This window comes from Lipomyces arxii, assembly GCF_038497795.1.
Source record: "Lipomyces arxii strain Phaff 12-163 unplaced genomic scaffold V1512scaffold_8, whole genome shotgun sequence".
In the NCBI taxonomy this organism is placed as follows: Eukaryota; Fungi; Ascomycota; class Lipomycetes; order Lipomycetales; family Lipomycetaceae; genus Lipomyces; species Lipomyces arxii.
This window is the reverse complement of record NW_027117707.1, coordinates 1-19,001: the sequence shown is the minus strand read 5'-3', so window position 1 is coordinate 19,001 and position 19,001 is coordinate 1. Positions and strand designations below refer to the sequence as shown.

General features: G+C 43.4%; 5 protein-coding genes across 5 annotated transcripts; 3 read left to right on the top strand and 2 right to left on the bottom strand.

The window, feature by feature from the left end:
- Positions 1–91: 91 nt before the first annotated feature.
- On the top strand, positions 92–1,183 carry V1512DRAFT_247766 (uncharacterized protein; the record flags this gene model as incomplete). The annotated part of the gene is made up of 5 exons (XM_066914502.1): positions 92–275; positions 333–748; positions 797–946; positions 997–1,080; positions 1,136–1,183. The coding sequence occupies 5 exons, from the start codon at positions 92–94 to the stop codon at positions 1,181–1,183; spliced, it is 882 nt and encodes a 293-aa protein (XP_066771279.1).
- An 846-nt stretch (positions 1,184–2,029) lies between these two features.
- V1512DRAFT_225332 (armadillo-type protein) lies at positions 2,030–5,986 on the top strand. Its single transcript, XM_066913814.1, has 3 exons — positions 2,030–2,161; positions 2,210–4,498; positions 4,685–5,986. Exons 2-3 carry the CDS (start codon positions 2,256–2,258, stop codon positions 5,616–5,618), a joined length of 3,177 nt encoding a protein of 1,058 aa, XP_066771278.1. The 5' UTR covers positions 2,030–2,161; positions 2,210–2,255; the 3' UTR covers positions 5,619–5,986.
- An 802-nt stretch (positions 5,987–6,788) lies between these two features.
- V1512DRAFT_253266 (P-loop containing nucleoside triphosphate hydrolase protein) lies at positions 6,789–9,351 on the top strand (the record flags this gene model as incomplete). Its single annotated transcript, XM_066914741.1, has 2 exons — positions 6,789–6,957; positions 7,004–9,351. The coding sequence occupies 2 exons, from the start codon at positions 6,789–6,791 to the stop codon at positions 9,349–9,351; spliced, it is 2,517 nt and encodes an 838-aa protein (XP_066771277.1).
- Positions 9,352–9,400: 49 nt separating this feature from the next.
- Positions 9,401–11,157, bottom strand: V1512DRAFT_262897 (kinase-like domain-containing protein). The gene is made up of 2 exons (XM_066916391.1): positions 10,554–11,157; positions 9,401–10,501 (listed from the first exon to the last, which is right to left on the bottom strand). Exons 1-2 carry the CDS (start codon positions 10,952–10,954, stop codon positions 9,676–9,678), a joined length of 1,227 nt encoding a protein of 408 aa, XP_066771276.1. The 5' UTR covers positions 10,955–11,157; the 3' UTR covers positions 9,401–9,675.
- Positions 11,158–14,279: 3,122 nt separating this feature from the next.
- V1512DRAFT_262892 (DNA-directed RNA polymerase II subunit RPB2) lies at positions 14,280–18,449 on the bottom strand. The gene is made up of 5 exons (XM_066916390.1): positions 18,307–18,449; positions 14,789–18,255; positions 14,627–14,710; positions 14,511–14,566; positions 14,280–14,463 (listed from the first exon to the last, which is right to left on the bottom strand). The coding sequence occupies exons 1-5, from the start codon at positions 18,314–18,316 to the stop codon at positions 14,415–14,417; spliced, it is 3,666 nt and encodes a 1,221-aa protein (XP_066771275.1). The 5' UTR covers positions 18,317–18,449; the 3' UTR covers positions 14,280–14,414.
- Positions 18,450–19,001: the final 552 nt, after the last annotated feature.

Here is a 19,001-nt window from a genome sequence, read left to right as displayed (position 1 = left end):
TCGGGGAGATCTTGGGCCTTGCAAGTATTCGAGCCTCAGTAAAACATTTAATTGAGCTCGAGTGATTTCACGGCCAATTACTTATATTAAAATGTTTCGACAGATTTGCGCCCGTTCAGTCTTGGTTGCAGTGCCTTTGCTGAGATCCCGACTCGTGCAGTGCCGGTCAGCTTCGACAAGTCCAGCGACAGTGTTCACAAAGGTCAAAGAGTTTTTGACCGAGAAGGATACTGAACCATTGTATCCAGTCGACTTGAAGACTCTTCCGAGAGAAGGTTGGCAATTCAGTATATTTTGTAAGTAAAATTTCGATTAACCGAATATCGCATTAGATCCCGGAATCCTTCAGCGCCCAATCGTCAATCCTAACGACAAATACGCGGAAACAATTGAATCACTACATGACTACGGTCGCTATGTAATGACTGCCATGCCCAAGTTTGTCCAGAAGTTTTCGGTGTGGAAGGACGAGTTGACAATCTACATTGCTCCTAGTGCGGTAGTCCCTGTTCTGACTTTCCTAAGAGACCATACAGCAGCCCAGTTCAAGGCGGTCATGGATATCACTGCAGCGGACTATCCTTCGCGTACTCACAGATTTGACGTTGTTTACAATTTGCTCTCCGTCCGCAACAACTCGCGAATTCGCGTCAAAACATATGCCTCAGAGACCACACCTGTTCCTAGCGCGACAGGATTGTACGAAGGTGCTAATTGGTACGAAAGAGAGACATACGATTTGTTTGGCGTAAGCAACATTTTGTGAACGACGGTAGTCAGGAGTTTATAATAATAGGTTTATTTTGTCGATCATCCTGATTTGCGCCGAATAATGACTGACTACGGTTTTGAGGGCCATCCTCTTCGCAAGGATTTCCCACTTACTGGATATACAGAGATCCGATATGACGAGGAAAAGAAGCGTATTGTTTATGAACCTCTTGAAGTCAGTCTCAAGTTCGAGATCTTAGGACAAAAAGCTAACTTGAAAAACAGCTTACTCAGGCTTTCCGAAATTTCTCTGTTGGATCCACAGTTTGGGAGCCAGTTGGCCCCGGTAAAGATGAAAGACCGGAGAATGTAAGAGATGTTTTGTATAGGCAAAGTATTTGTAGCTGACCTGACTTCTTCACAGTTCATATTGCCTACACCGGAGCCCGAAGAGGAACCGGAAAAGAAATAAGTTTGTGGTAGATATTTTAGGTTATCTCATTGTTAAATTTGTTGGCCTACGTGCATCGGATTCAAATGAAATAGATTTATTAAACAGTATATGCTATCGTTTTTGCGTGCATTCTATCGTTCTGTATATAATGCTTGTACAGACAATGTTTAGAAGGTGTGCGACTCGTCATCAAATTACCCCCGCAGACTTTCCATACCGTCTGAGACATCAATTGTCACGTTTAACTTCGTCAACTATCTGGCTGCAGATCAAGTAGTACAGGTTCATGTTTCAATTGCTCATTTTCATGGAATTTTGCAGATCTGCATGTAGTCTGCAGTATTCTAACTACGTTTCATCAACATTTCCCAATCTACTGGTTAAGCACATTGACAATGGATTTGTCCACAGTCGTAAAGCGTTCGCCTGTTCTGTGCAATTTCAGAGTCTCGTTATCAGCCTTGTGCGTTTCCACCGATGCATTAACTATGCACTTTATACAGTCTTAATGTCACATCAAGACTTGTCTGCAAAAATAGCGCTTTCACCATGCTCATCGTGCGACTTGGGCAGCCATTTTAGTCTCGAGGAATCTCGACAAACTGCGGGGACGATATTGTCGTTTGAGCTCGCTGCCCAATGACTTTAAACAATGTGCCGTAAAATTATTTTCTTCTAACTCATCGTAAATTACAATTCACTTTATAATTTCCTAAACGCTGAATGATTTTACTGCTGATAAATATGCCTTTTGTGCCTCATCGTCAATTCCGTACCTCTGTGGAGTTACCCTACGACAATGAGCCGCACAAAGTTTTTACGTACGAAATTTTTTTGAGCGCAGTTTTTCTGTCTCACAAAATTTGTCATTGGATTTATCGAGCTTGAAATCAAACCGGAGACGGCTCTGATTGCTTGATTTGCTTCATAATTGATAAGCGCGAAGGAATAATAGCTTATATGTGCTAGAATACACTGTTATAGCAAACAAATAAAGTAAGTCATGGGTATGCTTTTAACAAGTTTGCTTCTTACAGAAATCAGCATACAAATAGCCATTACTTTAGACAGACTACGTTTTGAAAAAATAATGGCAGACTCTCAATTTGTAGCTCAGCTAACAGAGCTTTTGACTCAGGTCACCGCGCCTAACAGCGCCGTCATTAAAGCTGCTTCAGAAAAGCTGCAAACAGAAGTATACTCTCATCCACAGTCTGTCCCAGCTATGATTGAGATCACACAGCGCAATCCGACGGATCAGATCAGGCAATTAGCTGCTGTTGAGGTCCGAAAATTGGTTTTGCAGCACTGGGACATTTTGGACGAGAGTCTAAAAGCTCAAATCAGATCCAGTTTACTGCAGTCGGTACACCGAGAGCCCAATGCTATGGTTCGGCACGCAATCTCAAGAGTCATTTCTGAGATTGCAAAAATTGACTTGCCGAATCAAGTTTGGTCTGATCTTCCGGCATATTTGCTCAAGGCATCGACGTCGGCGACAGCAACTGACCGTGAAATTGGAATTTACATTTTATACTCACTTCTGGACGTTGTGAATAATCTTCTGACTAGCAAAATTCCTGAGCTTTTACAATTATTCTCACATACAATTAAAGACCCTGAAAGTCAAGCCGTGCGAACAAACACCTTGCTGGCACTGGGTAAAGTGTCGGAGGTGCTAGATTCAGATAGTGATGTTGATAGTATCCAGATGTTTCAACAGTTCATTCCCGAAATGGTCAATGTGCTCAAACAGCTAGTTGAACAAGGTGATGAGAAACCTGTTAACCAAGTTTTCGAGGTTTTCCAGACTTTACTCTGGGTCGATTCGTCAATCGTATCAAAGAGCCTTGGTGATCTGATCCAATTCATGCTCGGCATGGCAAAGGAAGAATCAGTGGATAGTGAATTCCGGATATTGGCTATACAGTTTTTAATAAGCGCGGTGCGCTATAAGAAGCTTAAAGTACAGTCCCTAAAACTTGGACCTATTCTGACAACCACCGCGCTTGCGATCGCTGCTAACAATATGGATGACATGGACGATGAGGAGGAAGATAACACACCTACACGACTGGCCTTTGGACTGATTGACGTTCTATCTACAAGTCTTCCCCCTTCGCAGGTAATGAACATTTTAATGACAGAAGTACCAAAGTATTTTTCGTCGCCCGAGCCGAACAACCGCCGAGCAGGTTTACTTGGTCTCAGTGTTGCAGTAGAAGGTGCTCCAGAATTTCTGTCGACTCAGCTTAAAATTGTGCTTCCAATTGTGTTTGAAGGGCTGCGTGACCAAGTCTTGGAAGTTCGTGTTGCAGCTCTCCAAGCTCTGGCGCAGCTTGCGGATGAGTTACAGGAGACTATTTCCAAAGAGCATGAATTGCTTTTGCCTGCTGTGTTCAACATGATGGACACCACTGACCTCAAGATTGCAAAGGCTGCTTGCACGGCGTTGGACGCGATGATAGAGACAATGGATCAAGATGTTATTGAACACTATCTCCAAACTTTGGTGACCAGACTACTGCAACTTTTAGCACAACCAGCTAGTGATATCAGTGTGAAAGGACCGATCATTGCGGCGATTGGTTCTGCTGCTCATGCTGCAAAGAATAAATTTTTACCGTACTTCGATGCCACGATACGCGCTTTCGAGCCCTACCTCTCATTGACTGAAGGCGAGAAAGAACTGGATGTCAAGGGCATGGCTTTTGATTCGCTTGGAGCTATGGCGGAAGCTGTTGGGAAGGACGCATTCAGTCCATATGCCAATGCAGTGGTTCAAGCGGCTTACGGATGTTTGAAGACCGATCATAACCGGCTGAGAGAATGCGCGTTTTTGTTTTTTGGCGTCTTGTCGAAGATATATGGGCAGGAATTTGCTCCGTTCTTGCCTCAGATTATGCCAGAGCTATTCCACTGTTTAGAACAGGAGGAAACAGGATTTGACGAGAATGCGGACATGGAAGTTGGGGATGCTGATGAAGAGGATCCTTGGCAAAACATCACGGTTAACAGCGCAATGGCAATTGAAAAGGAAATCGCAGCTGACGTGATTGGAGATTTGGCGTCCGGGACCCGAGAAGCGTTTTTGCCTTATCTTGAAGAAGCGTGTAGGATTTTGATTGAATTAGCATCGCATTTTTACGAAGGTATTCGAAAGGCGGCGCTTGGTTCATTGTGGCAGACCGTTGGTATCGTCTATGAACTGTCAAATCCACCAAAATGGCAGCCTGGATCAGCTTTGAAAGTGCCGCTTACTGAGACTGTGACGGCATATGCGACCATGGTTCGAACTGCCACTTTGGAAACTTTGGAAGACGAAGATGACAGGTTTGTTTGTATTTCGACTTTAACATTGCTAGTCCGAAGCTGTTTTACCATGATGAGAAAATCACTTCATAAACTCAGCTCACTCAGAGACACAAGTTGTCATTGCTGATTAGCCTATTCTGATAAACTGCTTTGGACTAATTTGATGGTAGTTAATTGCTGTTTTCTAGAAGCTAACGTTTGAAGATCATGTGCTACCGTAATCTGTGACAATTTCAGCGAGATTATTCGACTGTGTGGACCAGGTATCATTGGTGATGATGCCGAGCCAATTGCGACTCAGATGCTTGCGATTCTGAAGAAGCAGCATTCTTGCCAGACTTTGGATGACGACCCGGAGGACGAAGATGCTGAAGATGCTGCCGAATATGACGTGTTCCTTATTGATTCTGCTATGGACGTTGTTGTGTCGATGGCAGCTGCTTACGGGGGTGACTTTGAGCATTATTTCCGAACATTTGCACCTGTTCTGCTCAAATTTTGCTCCAGCTCGAACGATGGCGAGCGGAGATCCGGCGTTGGAGCATTAGCGGAGGTTGTTAATGGCATGAAGGGCTCAATCAGTGCTTGGACGCCGCAGTTACTGAAAGCGTTTGTCCATCGCATCTCGGACGAGTCCGTTGAGGTGCGAGGTAACGCCACATATGGCTATGGTATGTTGGCAGAGTACAGTTTGGCTCACGACAAAATTATAGAGTCGTACCCTCGTACATTGCAGCGACTACAGCAGTGTTTAGTGTCTGACTCTGAGAATCATCGGGCCATCGCTAATATATGTGGATGTGTTGCGCGAATGGCTACCAGTCACATGGAGAGTGTTCCGATGGACGAGATAGTACCTGCACTAGTGTATACTCTTCCGCTTAAAGACGGCTTAGAAGAGAATGTACCAGTGTTCAAGCTCATCAGCGTACTGTATCAACAGCATAATAGTACGATCGAAGGACTGACTACACAAGTTTTGAAAGTGCTTGAGTATATGTTCTCAAACGATGGTCCTGATTCCAAGCAGTTCGAAGATGACGAGAATCGGAAACAAGTAATTGACTTGGTACGTTACTTGCACAATGCAAACCCAAGTGCGATGCAAGGATCCTCGCTTCTTCAACTGTTGAATTAAGAGATAAGTGTGGACTGATTGACCATAAAGCGTTAGGTCCCAACTGTCACTTTTTTGCATGACAAGGAAAAGGTGGACTTTTACCAGTAACTTAGATGATAGTTTTTTTTTGATATGGCGTTGCATAGTTCAGATGGTTATATAGCAATTGATTAAGCACTTTGGCATAACTTATGTGTAAACATTACTATACACCAGATATAGAAACGGAATGAGCCAATAGAAATCATAGCAACGGAGGCTATTGATGTGATTTGAGAGTTTGCTTGGAAGAGAAGCATTCCGGGTTAGAAGACTGACTGTACACTGAAAAGCTCGGTTGTCAGTAGTCTGCCCACTGAGTTTTCTTACTTTTGAGCCTAAATCAGTATACGTAAACCATACCATGTACAGTACTCAAAGGTGACGACGGGCCCAACGTTGAGTCACATGCATTCACAGCATAACTTCAGCAACTACGAAGTCTAAATCAGACGCTCGAGCCCAAGCAATTTCGGTGTCAGACTTGGGCGAAATTAAAATCAAAGCAAATTAAATCATTTTTTTGAAGATTCTGCTACTACTACAGAAAAGGTTATGAGATGCGGTGGGTGTCGGACACGTGTGTACCTTTTCCCATAATGGACAATTTTAACCCTAAAGTCCATAAACTTTTCGGTTGTAAGAACTGGACTTTCAAGGCACAAAAACAAAAAATTCGCCAGCTGCACGAATGCTGATCGCGGAATAAACCTCGGACATCAACAAGATCGTAAAAAAAAAGAAAAAAAGGGCGTATTAGCTAGTTTCAGATTCCGCCATCGGGAGTTCGGCGGACGTTAAAACAAAGTTGCCGATATTGGGCTCCTCGTGAAATCGGATGACAAATTACCAGTAAAAGACCCTGAAAATGAAAATGAACACCGGTTTGTGAAGGCGCGTGTTGCAATTTCGGGTATTGCGGCTTAAATAGCAGCTGAGCTGTAGCGCTAACTTTGGCGTTACATTGAGGTTTTTGTACTACATTAAATATCTAAGGGTTTAGTGTTCAATAGTAAGCATAAGGTGTTTGTGTCTATGGTGTAACAGCATCATGTCAATTGATCAGCTTCACATTTATATTGACTAAAACTGATGGCATCGTCGTCAGCCAGGCCCATACGAACAGGTAATGAGAATAGATACATTAACATGAGTATGTTATTAACGAAGTTCAATAAAGTCCGCGCAAGCGCAAAACGACTTCAGTCTCAATTAGACGATGATGATGATCTTGATGACTCCGACGAGTACAACAGTTACGACTCGCCACCAACTGGTGATGAGGAGGAGGATGAAGAGTACAATGGTGTGTCTGCTTGTGAGTGTGGCTACATTAGGGATCAAACCTATTGATACGTATATAGTACCGTCAGTGCACATGCGAGTCAAGCCCCCGGTTCAGCGTCCGGCCGTGTCAATGGCGGCAAAAGAGATCAGTGGGTTGAATCCTGTTGTGACTGGCGAAGGTCTTAAACGTGTGTTTGGAAAAGCAGATTTTTCTTATCTGTCGTTAAAACCAGATCATGCGTCGCGGCCTCTGTGGATCAATCCGTTAGACGGCAGAATCATTCTCGAAAGTTATTCGCCGCTCGCCGAGCAAGCCCAAGATTTCCTTGTCACAATTGCAGAACCAGTGAGTCGACCGACCCATATTCACGAGTACAAGCTCACACCGTATTCACTCTACGCTGCTGTCTCGGTAGGGCTGCAGACAAACGATATTATTTCGGTTTTAAATCGATTGTCGAAGTCAGCTGTGCCAAAGAACATTGTTGACTTTATCAACAGTTGTACCGTGTCATACGGTAAAGTGAAGTTGGTCTTGAAACACAATAGATACTTTGTTGAAAGTCCACATGTGGATACATTACAGATGCTACTTAAAGATCCAGAAATCGGACCATTGCGAATCGAAGGCGACGACTATAATAACAACAGTACTACTGTAGTCGAAGGTTTAGTGCGCGAGAAGGCACCTTCGATGGGTGAACTGACAATCCCCGGCACGAAGAAGGATCAGCCGGGGCCGAACGCGTTGGACGCAAACAATGGGTCCTCGGTTGAAGATTTATTTTCGGCCGTTGTAGGGATGGGTGAAGACGATGAAGATATGGATGCTGTGCATTCATTTGAGATTGCGTCGTCTTCTGTTGAAACCGTTAAGAAGCGGTGTCAGGAGATTGACTATCCAGTGTTAGAAGAGTATGATTTCCGAAACGATACCCGGAATCCCAATTTAGACATCGATCTAAAGCCGTCGACTCAGATTCGACCTTATCAGGAGAAATCACTTAGCAAGATGTTTGGTAACGGTCGTGCTCGATCGGGAATCATTGTGTTGCCCTGTGGTGCGGGAAAGACTTTGGTCGGTATTACGGCGGCGTGTACAATCAAGAAGAGTGTTATTGTGCTGTGCACTTCGTCTGTATCGGTCATGCAATGGCGACAACAGTTTTTGCAATGGTGCACGATCCAGCCTGAGAACATTGCCGTATTCACGTCGGAGAACAAGGAGAAGTTCAGAAACGAAGCCGGATTAGTCGTGTCGACGTATTCGATGGTTGCAAATACTCGGAACCGGTCGCATGAGTCGCAAAAAATGATGGATTTTTTAACGTCGCGGGAATGGGGCTTTGTAATTTTGGACGAGGTACATGTCGTACCTGCTGCCATGTTTAGACGAGTTGTGACTACTATTGCTGCACACGCTAAGTTGGGATTGACAGCGACGCTGGTACGAGAGGACGACAAGATTGACGATTTGAACTTTTTGATTGGGCCGAAGCTGTACGAGGCAAACTGGATGGATCTGGCGCAGAAAGGACATATTGCCAACGTTCAGTGTGCCGAAGTGTGGTGCCCGATGACAACCGAGTTTTACACAGAGTATTTGAAAGAGACTCCACGCAAGCGCCGGTTGCTATACATTATGAATCCAAAGAAATTTCAGGCGTGCCAGTTTTTGATTAACTATCACGAGAGACGAGGTGACAAAATCATTGTATTCTCGGATAATGTGTACGCTTTGCAGGCATATGCGCAGAAGCTCAAGAAGTTTTTCATTTACGGTGGCACACCACAAGCTGAGCGAATGAACATTCTCCAGAACTTCCAGCTCAACCCTGAAGTCAATACGATTTTTCTGTCCAAGGTTGGCGACACCAGTATCGATTTGCCCGAGGCCACGTGTTTGATTCAGATTTCGTCGCACTACGGTTCACGTCGTCAGGAAGCGCAGCGGTTGGGCCGTATTCTGCGTGCCAAGCGACGAAACGACGAGGGTTTTAACGCATTTTTCTACAGTCTGGTGTCCAAGGACACACAGGAGATGTACTACTCGACCAAGCGGCAGGCGTTCTTGGTTGACCAGGGCTACGCGTTCAAGGTGATTACGCATTTACAAGGCATGGAGAACTTGCCGGATCTGGCTTATGCGACTGTGGCCGAACGGCGCGAGTTGCTGCAGTCGGTCCTGCTCCAGAATGAGGAAGCGGCTGGGATTGAGAACGGAGACGACTCGGAGAATTTCGTTGGCCGCGGTGCGGGATACTTAAAGTCAAGCGCGGCGAAGAAAGCTCGTCGGACGATGGGGTCGCTGTCTAGTTTGGCAGGCGGAGATGACATGGCTTACGTTGAATACAACAAGAGCAAGAACAAGGAAAAAACACGAAATCCACTCATAAAAAAGTTATATTATTCAAGGAAGCGATAAATTTTGTTTTAATTTAGTCAAATAGATTATTAGCACTACGCAGAGCAGATTCTATGATGTGTAACTTTTAAGTGTCTATAAGTTCTAATAAGATACGCCCAACATCAGTGTATAATTCCCATATTGCGCCGAATCCCTTGTGCATCGTATCCCCCCTTATTGTACATAGTATCAAAGTGATACCCAAACCCTTTACCAAATATACCAAAAAAAAAAATATGCGAATGCATCAACGACCAGCGTTCTATTGTTCCAATAACTATTCGTCATCGTATTATTCAGACGATGGCTTTACGTCGCTTTCTTAAAACCCGAGCCTATCTGTTACTGCATAAAGGGCCTGCGTTGGGTTTGAAAACTCGTTGAGTTACATCTCTTGCTCATTTCTCGAGCTTCAACAGACGAGATTGAAATATCGCTCCCGCTAGAAGAACATGACGTAAATGGTGACGGTGAGTCATTCATTGACCAATCTGACTCAGCCATTGAAGAAGACGACGCCTCGTCAGACTTCAGCTTTTCTGATGCAGAAATTGTCTTGCCAGTGAAGTAAGGATGACCATCGGCCTCAAAGACTGACAGTCTGCGTGAGGGATCCCACTGCAAGCACGAAGTAGCAAATTCTGCCAATGCCAACAGCTCGAGCTCTTCACTTCGAGAAGAGTTAGTAGTCAGTCTTTGCCTCAAAATGTCAAACAAGTCGTATCCATGTCGTCCAGTAGGTAACCTAAATCCCAATTTGGAAGAAAGCAGGTCAGCTTCAACCCAGACCTTGCCATTGGCAAGGCTTGTGTCTGGAGTTCCCATAACTTCGCAAATTCTCCAAATTTGGTCCCACTCGTTTTGACCAGGAAAGAGAGGACGCAAAATAGCAAGCTCAATGGCTATTGTACCGACAGCCCACATGTCAACAGCAGGACCATAAGAATGAGCTTTTAATAAAATCTCAGGAGCACGATACCATCGCGTTGAAACATAGGTCGTATAAGGACCAGGAGCACCTATTTGTCGAACAAGTCCAAAATCTGTAACTTTGACAATCGGAACAGGTGAATCAGGACGTTGGGAAACAAGAATATTCTCTGGTTTGATGTCACGATGAAAGTAACCATGCGAATGGATATGTTGCAGGCCAGACAGGACTTGTGAACTAATATACAGTTAGATAATGTGACTTAAAATGCACCGACTAATAAACATACAGAATTCCCCGAATGACTGTTGACTGAAGTTGAATACCGTCACATGCTTTCATGTACTGATATAGATTGACTTCAAGACATTCCATGACGATGTGAAGCTTCTTCGTTGACAAATCGAGAAAGATCTCGTGAGCTCTGACAAGATTTTGGTGTGGAGGAAGAGCACGAAGAAAGAGGACTTCTCTCAGTCTTAGGTAGTCCGCCGGATTGGCAAATATCTTTTTCATAGACTTGATAGCGACAATTGCGTTTGGTTTTAGCCGAGAAGTATTGTTGAATGAACGAAGACCCGATGCCCTAACACGGGCACGATTGACAGAGCCAAATGAGCCATCGCCGACGTTACCTAAGATTTCGAATCTATCGATGAGAGTCAATGGAGTAGTTGAAGAGGCGACCATTGTGTAAGTCTTAATTGCTGTACGATCTTCTGTCACAGACCGGGACAAGTATATTGAGCAATTGATATCAGCATTAAATGAAGATATGATAAGATGATCCTCTGAATTAAAAAGATTTTTGAAAGATGTTGAAGATGTGTTTTGTATGAGGGGGAAGGAGAATGAAAACGGAAAAGGGGAAATGCCACAAAAGATATAAAGGAATGATGAGCTGGATTGTATGAGTGTCACTGTAAGCCGGCGGAACGTCGATGAGACAAACTCAACCGCAAAAACTCCGGGCCGACACCTGGCAGTACCAGGTACCGTTTAAGCACAGCTTAAAGAGTACTTCAGCCTCTGAGACAAGCTCACTAGCCTCGTGTCACTCACGTGTCTAAGATTCACTGATATTGACCAGAACACACCTGCAGAGTTTAATATATTTAAACCTTAATTATAGTGAGCTACTGAGTTCTGGACTCTTCAAGTTATCTTGACTCCAAGATGTTATGTGTAATCTTTAGTCAAGGCATATAGCGAAGATGTCGGCAATTTTAGATAGAAATGAATGTTATGATGTAATAGTCAAGTAATATGGATGTATATAGTATATTTAACTGGTATCAATTTATATGTTAAGTTATATTTGGGCAATGTATCAGTGAAAATTTGACAGTTGAAGCGACTGGTGGAGGAAGCAATTATTATGCGAGACCGAAAAAAATTAGTCGAGAAAGTGGAAAATGGAACCAGTAGAAATTATGCTAAGGTTACGCCGGGTATTGAAACTATGGTTACAAAACCATAATTTTTAGAGCAAGGGTTATACAGCAAGTGACTTTCTAGCGAAAAGCTTAACTTATGACTGTATCACGTGACTTTGTTCATTCATATACGTAACGCATAGTAGACTATAGCGGATGTAAACTCGATTTGGTTACGTATTACTCTCCGCGTCTTTTATCAACCTACAATCAAATGGATAGTTTAGGTTTGAGTGAAACAATTACTACACTACAAGCATGGTGTTAGCTGATTTTCTTTCGCTTCTGGTATGCGCACATAGCTGGAAGAGTCACTTTGCTGCAGCCTTTGTATGTGTATTGATCGATAATTACAGTGGAGAAAATCCCGATACTATTATAGCAAGTCTTGTGTGGAAATTAGTCTCATTTGTTGGTTAATTAATAGTATATCATTGTTCTGTAGGTCATAATAGACACTTCCAGGGTGGTCTAGTACGCAGTTTAACTCTAGAAAGTCATTCAATTCACTAATAAATATTTCGTAGATCAACTCTCATGAACCAAATAGAGTTTTGAAGACTCAAATAAAGTTCTTTCTTCGATTTTGAATGACTCTCGTAATATTTAATCAGTGAATTCTGGTTATCAGCATTTTGAGATCTCTACAATCATTTTGATACGTTTTACATTCAAATACGTTAATTTTTGAGGTCGTAGTGTTGATATTCAATTTACCACATTAACTTAATTATTGAGCCGCATGACCTCCTGACTCTTGTCACTCTGTGCCTCCTGACCTACATACATACATATTTAAGTTTGATTGGCATATGATTTCTGTCACTTTCTATTGTTCCACGTTCATGGTTTCTCACACTAACGCATCTGAGGCTTGTTGTAGAACGTTAGTAGCCCAATCCCTTCGAGTTCTTAACGTTCCATTTCTTTTGCACCCGGGAAGGATCTGTAGCATTGTTCTTGATTCAGGTTCTGTCCAGCGCTCGCGAATTTCAGTCAAGCATGAAAAGAAAAAAAAAAAAAAAGACACGTTTATAAACTGGGTTGTATAATGCGTGATTTGATTACTGTGTCTGTATATGTTAACTCTACATATTTTGAAACAAAGGTAGACCAGAATGTGGAAAAAACCATGGTTTTGGGTAACAACTTTTTCGGTCTCAAACAAAACGCAGAAGTCATGGTTAGGGTTATGAACACTGGGTCTGGCCAATGTCGGGGTTGGGCAAAATTGGGGTCGTTCTATGCGAAAAGAATTATTGACGATAAATACTATCAATGCTTAATGAATATATATTAGATAGTGAAGAAAGCGTTCCTACATAGCATTTAATTAGTCTACTCAAAATATATAATCAACGCAGTGTGGTTAAAACCTGATACTTTGAAGTGACCGGTGGAGTCCGATGATGCAGTTCAAAGGAAAGGCGACGGTATTGTTACCGACCTAAGTGTACAAATGACGAAGCGAGATCTAAATTTAGGGTTATGTCAGCAACACCTTCTAGAAGATAGTTAAAATTACAGTTAAAATCTTATTTGTACTGAACCGGTCAAATTTCGGTGGGTACGTCTCGGAGTCATCTGTTGTCCCTTGAAGATCATCACTCAACTTCCACCTTCGCCAAATTACGCCTGATCACAATCACAACACCATCTTTTCTATTCTGAAACAACAGAATGTTGGCTATACGAGTGTTACATTAGTGGTTTAACAGCGCGTTCTTGCATTAGCTCATTATTGCAAAGCGCCTGAGCTACACGTAGTGGGCGCAGATTTCTTGCTGATAATGAAAAGGTTTTGTGTAGTTCATTTGCGCGCACTTTACATTTCACGAGCGTTGTACTTTTACTGCTTCCGGATTGCTCATGTGGGGATCGCAAATGACCGTAAATGAGTTCTTCATTGCGCTTTGATTATATTAAAATGAATTAAATTGATTTTTCAACTTTATTTAACTTGTTTGTTCAATTAATATGCGGGACAACCGTTTGGGTATGAGCTGTTTGTTTTGTGTCCGCTGTACTAGAACACAAACGCCTCATTTTCTTGTCAGCAATGAATATTTTATAGTTCAAAGTTTCTCGCTCCTGTCATACGCGCGCGCTCAGAACATATAAATTCGGGTTAGAAAATCTAAAGTTGACAGATAAGGTTTAAACTTTAAAACCGATAATTTCACCTTGTTGCTAGTCTGTGTTCTTCCGTTCTTGGCTTGCAGTTCGGTATGCTGGTCTTGGGATCAGCGTTACTGCGCTATTCTGTACCGCAGACACGTGTAGAAGTACACCGTTCTCATACTATCATAGTCTCGGGTCGCCTAACCTAAGGATAAAATTTTATTTAGCGCTGGCATTTTGACATGGCACCATACTAGCGTTAGCTACGTAGCTTTGCCGTACCCGCCCACGCACTTACAACACACCCACACACACACACAAGCACCAAAAAAAACATTGTTATTCTGATCGCTTACTTAAGCGTCGTGTTTACACTCAACTCGATGGGCGTAATTTACTCTCACCCTTCGAGATCGAAAATTTCGAGTTATTGCATTGGTGTGCAATTTTAACTCTCGTTTAAGTTATTTAACATTCATTTATTAAATTATGTTCCAGATATGTTGAACTGCCTTGTCTCTTCTAAAACAAACCTTATAATTTTCAAAACGACGCTTCTCTTTCCTCGCTTTTATGCTGTCTTTTTTTTGGCTTTACTGTCGAACACTGAAACCAGATCGGTCTGCATACATTCGCGGTGCACTCCATTATGTTAGTATAATCTTTTATACTTTAGTCACGCAACTTACATATTCATCGCCATCAACTCTTGAAATAGAAGCTTAGCCGCGTACGGAATGTGTATCTGCATTCGATTAAGCGCCGATCAAAACTTACAAAGAAAGATCCTTGGATTCTAACTTACTTGATAAATGTTCGTCTTGTTCTTGCATGCTCGACATTCAAATTGATTGGCCTTTAAGTTCGTGATGACAGACATCAGCCCGCACTAAAATTAAAAAAACGGTTAGTATCTATCTGCTGATCGAATAATATGAAATCCCAGTCCGGAATACGTTGAACTTACTAAAGCACACACGTGCACTCTGAATGCATCGGACGCATCAAACAATCGCTCCTTCAAAAATGCTGCCGCGCCATGGGCAATCATGCAATCTCGCTCCATTTCTCCAAATCGAAGTCCGCCATCTCTTGATCGTCCTTCTACCGGCTGCCGTGTCAAAATTTGAACTGGGCCTCTGGCTCGTGCGTGGATTTTATCGTCAACCATATGCCTCAATCGCTGATAATATGTGGGACCCAAAAACACTTGTGCCATTAATTTCTTACCAGTATGACCGTTATACATAAGCTCGAATCCTCGAGAATGATACCCATGATCCCGCAAAAGCTTGGACACCGCATCCACCGTAACGTCCGTGAATGGAGTCGCATCACCCTCGAGTCCGGACAAAGACGAGACTTTACTCAGTAGACACTCAATCAAATGCGCCACGGTCATACGAGAAGGAATAGCGTGCGGGTTAATCACAATATCCGGTACCATTCCTTCAGCAGTAAACGGCATGTCCTCGTTTCTGTAAGTGACTCCAATCGTACCCTTCTGTCCATGCCTCGACGCAAATTTGTCGCCAATCTGCGGGATTTTTGTTGTCCGCATTCGGATCTTCACGAATCTAAGGCCCTCTCCGTTCGTAGTCAACAGTACCTGATCAACAATACCGCTCTCTGTACTCCGCAAAGGCGTTGAAACATCGCGCTTAGTATGGAATTGTGTGCGTTGGCCAAGTTCTTCGGTTTCAGGAGGAATTGGTGCGGTCTTGCCAATAATAATGTCCTCACCTGAAACTCGAACTCCTGGGGCGATAAGCCCATCATCATCAAGCTTGTCGTAAGTGCCATGCTTCATCCGCAATGTGTTACCTCGGATTGGTTTCTCGAACTCCTCAACGACAGCCATACCGACCCGCTTCTCTTGATCCATATACGATCGAAGAAATAAACTTCTGAACAATCCTCGATCAATACTGCTCTGGTTCATAATGACCGAATCTTCTTGATTGTATCCACTGTAGCACAAAATCGCCACAATCGCATTCTGGCCGGCCGGAAGCTCCCGGAATTTCATAAACTCCATCGATCTTGTCGTCGCAAGCGGCTTCTGCGGATAATACAGTATATTGGCCATGGTGTCCATACGGACACCATAGTTGGTCAAATATACTCCCATGGCTTGCTTACCCATAGCAGACTGGTATGTATTACGAGGAGACTGATTGTGGTCTGGAAACGGAATGATACTCGCGCAGATGCCCAAAATCATACTTGGGTGAATCTCACAATGTGTCCACATGTGCGATCCGGTAGTTGACTTTAGTCTGTGAGACGGATCCATGGTCTCACTATGTCCCATCGTACCATCCATACGCCGCGGCTCTTCCAAATCCTCAGGTGTCATCGCAATCATGACCGTCTCCTCTTCTTCCGCATCAACGTACTCCACGATGCCGTCGTTGACAAGCGAAGTCCAGCCATACCGATCATCTTCCGTAGAGTCAAAGTCATCGATCAACCGATTGATATGCTCTTTGCGCAACATGAGCTCGCCGTTTCTCGGGCTACTCTTATCATTGTCGACAACAAAAAGTGGTCTGTAAACTCGTCCAGCATCAGTAAAAATTTTGAACTCCTTCTCACGAATGTCTCGAACAATGCTGACCTCTGACGCAATGTTTCCCTTACGTCTGAGTGATCGGATAGTGTCTGCCAATCTAATAGGGTCTCTGTGCGTTCCAATCCATACACCGTTCAAAAACACCTTTGTGGCGTTCGGTGACGCATATGGAACATAATCTTCCAAAGGTTCCATACCCCATTCATCCAAAAACACTGCAATTGGCTGAGATGGCGTGCCGACAGAAATACAAGACATCAAAGACAAGTTCTTGACCAAACCGCATGCTTGACCTTCGGGCGTCTCGGCAGGGCACACGAGACCCCAATGAGTGTTATGCAACTGACGTGGCTTCGCAATCTTTCCATCACGTCCGATCGGAGTATTTGTTCTTCTCAAATGCGAGAGAGTAGACGAGAAAGTGTATCGGTTCAGTACTTGCGAAACACCAGCTCGCGATGACATTGCCTTCTTCTGCTCACCCCAGTTACCAGTAGCCAGCGAGTATCGGAGACCGTTGGTGATGGTGTTCGGTTTGACAGCCAATGTCATGTTAAAATCGCGGTTGGTTTCCACGCATTTCTGCATGTACTTGTACACGTCTCGCGTAAGCTTCTTGAACAAAATTCTGAACAAATTGGCGAGCAATGGACCAGCCAAGTCCAAACGCTTCTTTCCGAAATGATCACGATCATCAAGTTCCCGTCGCTCTAACGCGCACTGCAACATTTTGTGAACCATGTATCCGATGAAGAACGCTTTTTTTGTTTCATATCCCTCGCTTTGGGTAATATGTGGGAGAAGCTCTCGCTGCATAATATCACGTGCGTATCTTAAACGCCTCTCCTTGTTGATTCCCATCGCCGTACCACGACGTCCAATAAAATCCAACGCAACTTCACGGTCTTGAATAACAAAGGCCTCCTCGATACAAGGTTTCAACATTTCCAGCATTTGCCAGTCAGTCTGGTCATAACAGATATGCTCCAGAATATCACCGTCCGGTACAACTCCTAGAGCACGGAACACAATCACAATAGGAATGTCATTTCTAATATATGGCAAAGTAGCTTTAATCGTGGAGCCGGTGTTTTTGTCTCCTTTGGCATACAGTTTGATCTGCATGCTACTAATTAAACGCGATCCCTTCTCAATTGCCGATCTGATTTCAGCGAGATAAGAAACTGGCGACGGAGCGGCTTTTTTAAAAACCTGGACAATGTTGGCCGCACTTCGTTCCTGAGCAATCAAAACTTTCTCTGAGCCGTTGATAATGAAGTAACCACCCTGATCGTACGGGCATTCGTTAACATCATAGAACTCGTGCTCTTTCAGCCATCTCAGCATACAAAACTGGGATCGCAGCATCATTGGCACCTTGCCAATAAAAACTTTTGTTGGTTCTTCTTCTTTGATATCATCCGGATCAACCTCCCAAACAACGTTTTGACCCGGCGCCAAATCCACATCTCTCGAGAACAGTTCCCTCTTTGTCATTTCAACATACAAAGGAGACGAGTATGTGAGATTGCGAAGTCGGGCTTCTTGAGGAAACATGGGGTGAGTACTACCATCTGCTTCTGTCATAGTTGGACGCGACAAAAAGATTTTATCAAACGTAAGTTCAAACCGTTTGTTGATATCACCACCTTCGCCGATATGCTGAGCGGGCTGGTCGAGAGTCAAAACTCTGTCTTCCACGACAAGTTCTTGAATTGTGGTGGAAATGAACTCATCGAATGACTCCAACTGCTGCGAGACCAGTCCTTTCTCGTTAAAGAATGAAGAAATCACAGTCCAGCAATCTTCGGCTGTAATTTCCGAGGCCTCGTCATATCCGTAAGGATCATCTGTGTATTCTGCAATTCATGATATTAGCAATCAACTTTCGGATTTGCGTTGCGTCTTACCACCAGACATCGCCAATCAGAATGTCCTGTACTAAATCTAACAGGTTCTTTGCAACCCACTAAGAATTCTTAGGTAGAAAAAGCTGATCAAGTGAATGAATCAATCAAAACAAGATAATTCAATGACCTTGTTTGAATTCGCGTGACGGCAAATGTATAATGTTAGAAAACTCTAAAAAATATGTAGGATCCATTAGGAGTAGGGTTTGCTGTCTAAATGATCGATTTCCTCTGCTTCTGTTCCATGTTACTAATTTAAACGGCGCCTGTAAAATAAATAAAATTCTTTCAAAATAATAAATAAATAAATCCCCATTTATATTATTTTTTTTTTATACAAAGCAATTTTATTGTTGGTTTAATTGAGATTAAATATGGGGAAGCATGACGTTGCAGAGTATATGCGGGAAGCCACATCTAAAATGTAGTCTCAAGCAATCACCATACTATAGATTGTCATTAGCATTAACGTACTCTCTCACAACTAAGCAAAAAACTTTTAAATTATTTTTAAAAACTACAAGCGCAAATCACTCATCATCTTTCAAATTGAGTAGTACAAATCCGCAGCTCACCGGGACCAGAGAATGCAGTGATTATTCTAACTTGGGGGGGGGGGGGGGGGGGGCGGGGGGGGGGGGGGGGGGGGGGGGGGCGGGGGGGTGGGCGCTGCGAAGTGGGGAGGGATGCGGTGT

Coding starts and splice junctions, on each gene's coding strand:
- V1512DRAFT_225332 (XM_066913814.1), top strand. CDS start 2,256: ATGGCAGACTCTCAATTTGTAGCTCAGCTAACAGAGCTTTTGACTCAG. Junction 4,499..4,684: donor TTGGAAGACGAAGATGACAG/GTTTGTTTGTAT, acceptor TAACGTTTGAAG/ATCATGTGCTACCGTAATCT.
- V1512DRAFT_262897 (XM_066916391.1), bottom strand. CDS start 10,954: ATGGTCGCCTCTTCAACTACTCCATTGACTCTCATCGATAGATTCGAA. Junction 10,502..10,553: donor ACAGTCATTCGGGGAATTCT/GTATGTTTATTA, acceptor ACTGTATATTAG/TTCACAAGTCCTGTCTGGCC.
- V1512DRAFT_262892 (XM_066916390.1), bottom strand. Junction 14,711..14,788: donor GAGTGCACGTGTGTGCTTTA/GTAAGTTCAACG, acceptor TTTTAATTTTAG/TGCGGGCTGATGTCTGTCAT. Junction 14,567..14,626: donor ACAAGACGAACATTTATCAA/GTAAGTTAGAAT, acceptor AATCGAATGCAG/ATACACATTCCGTACGCGGC.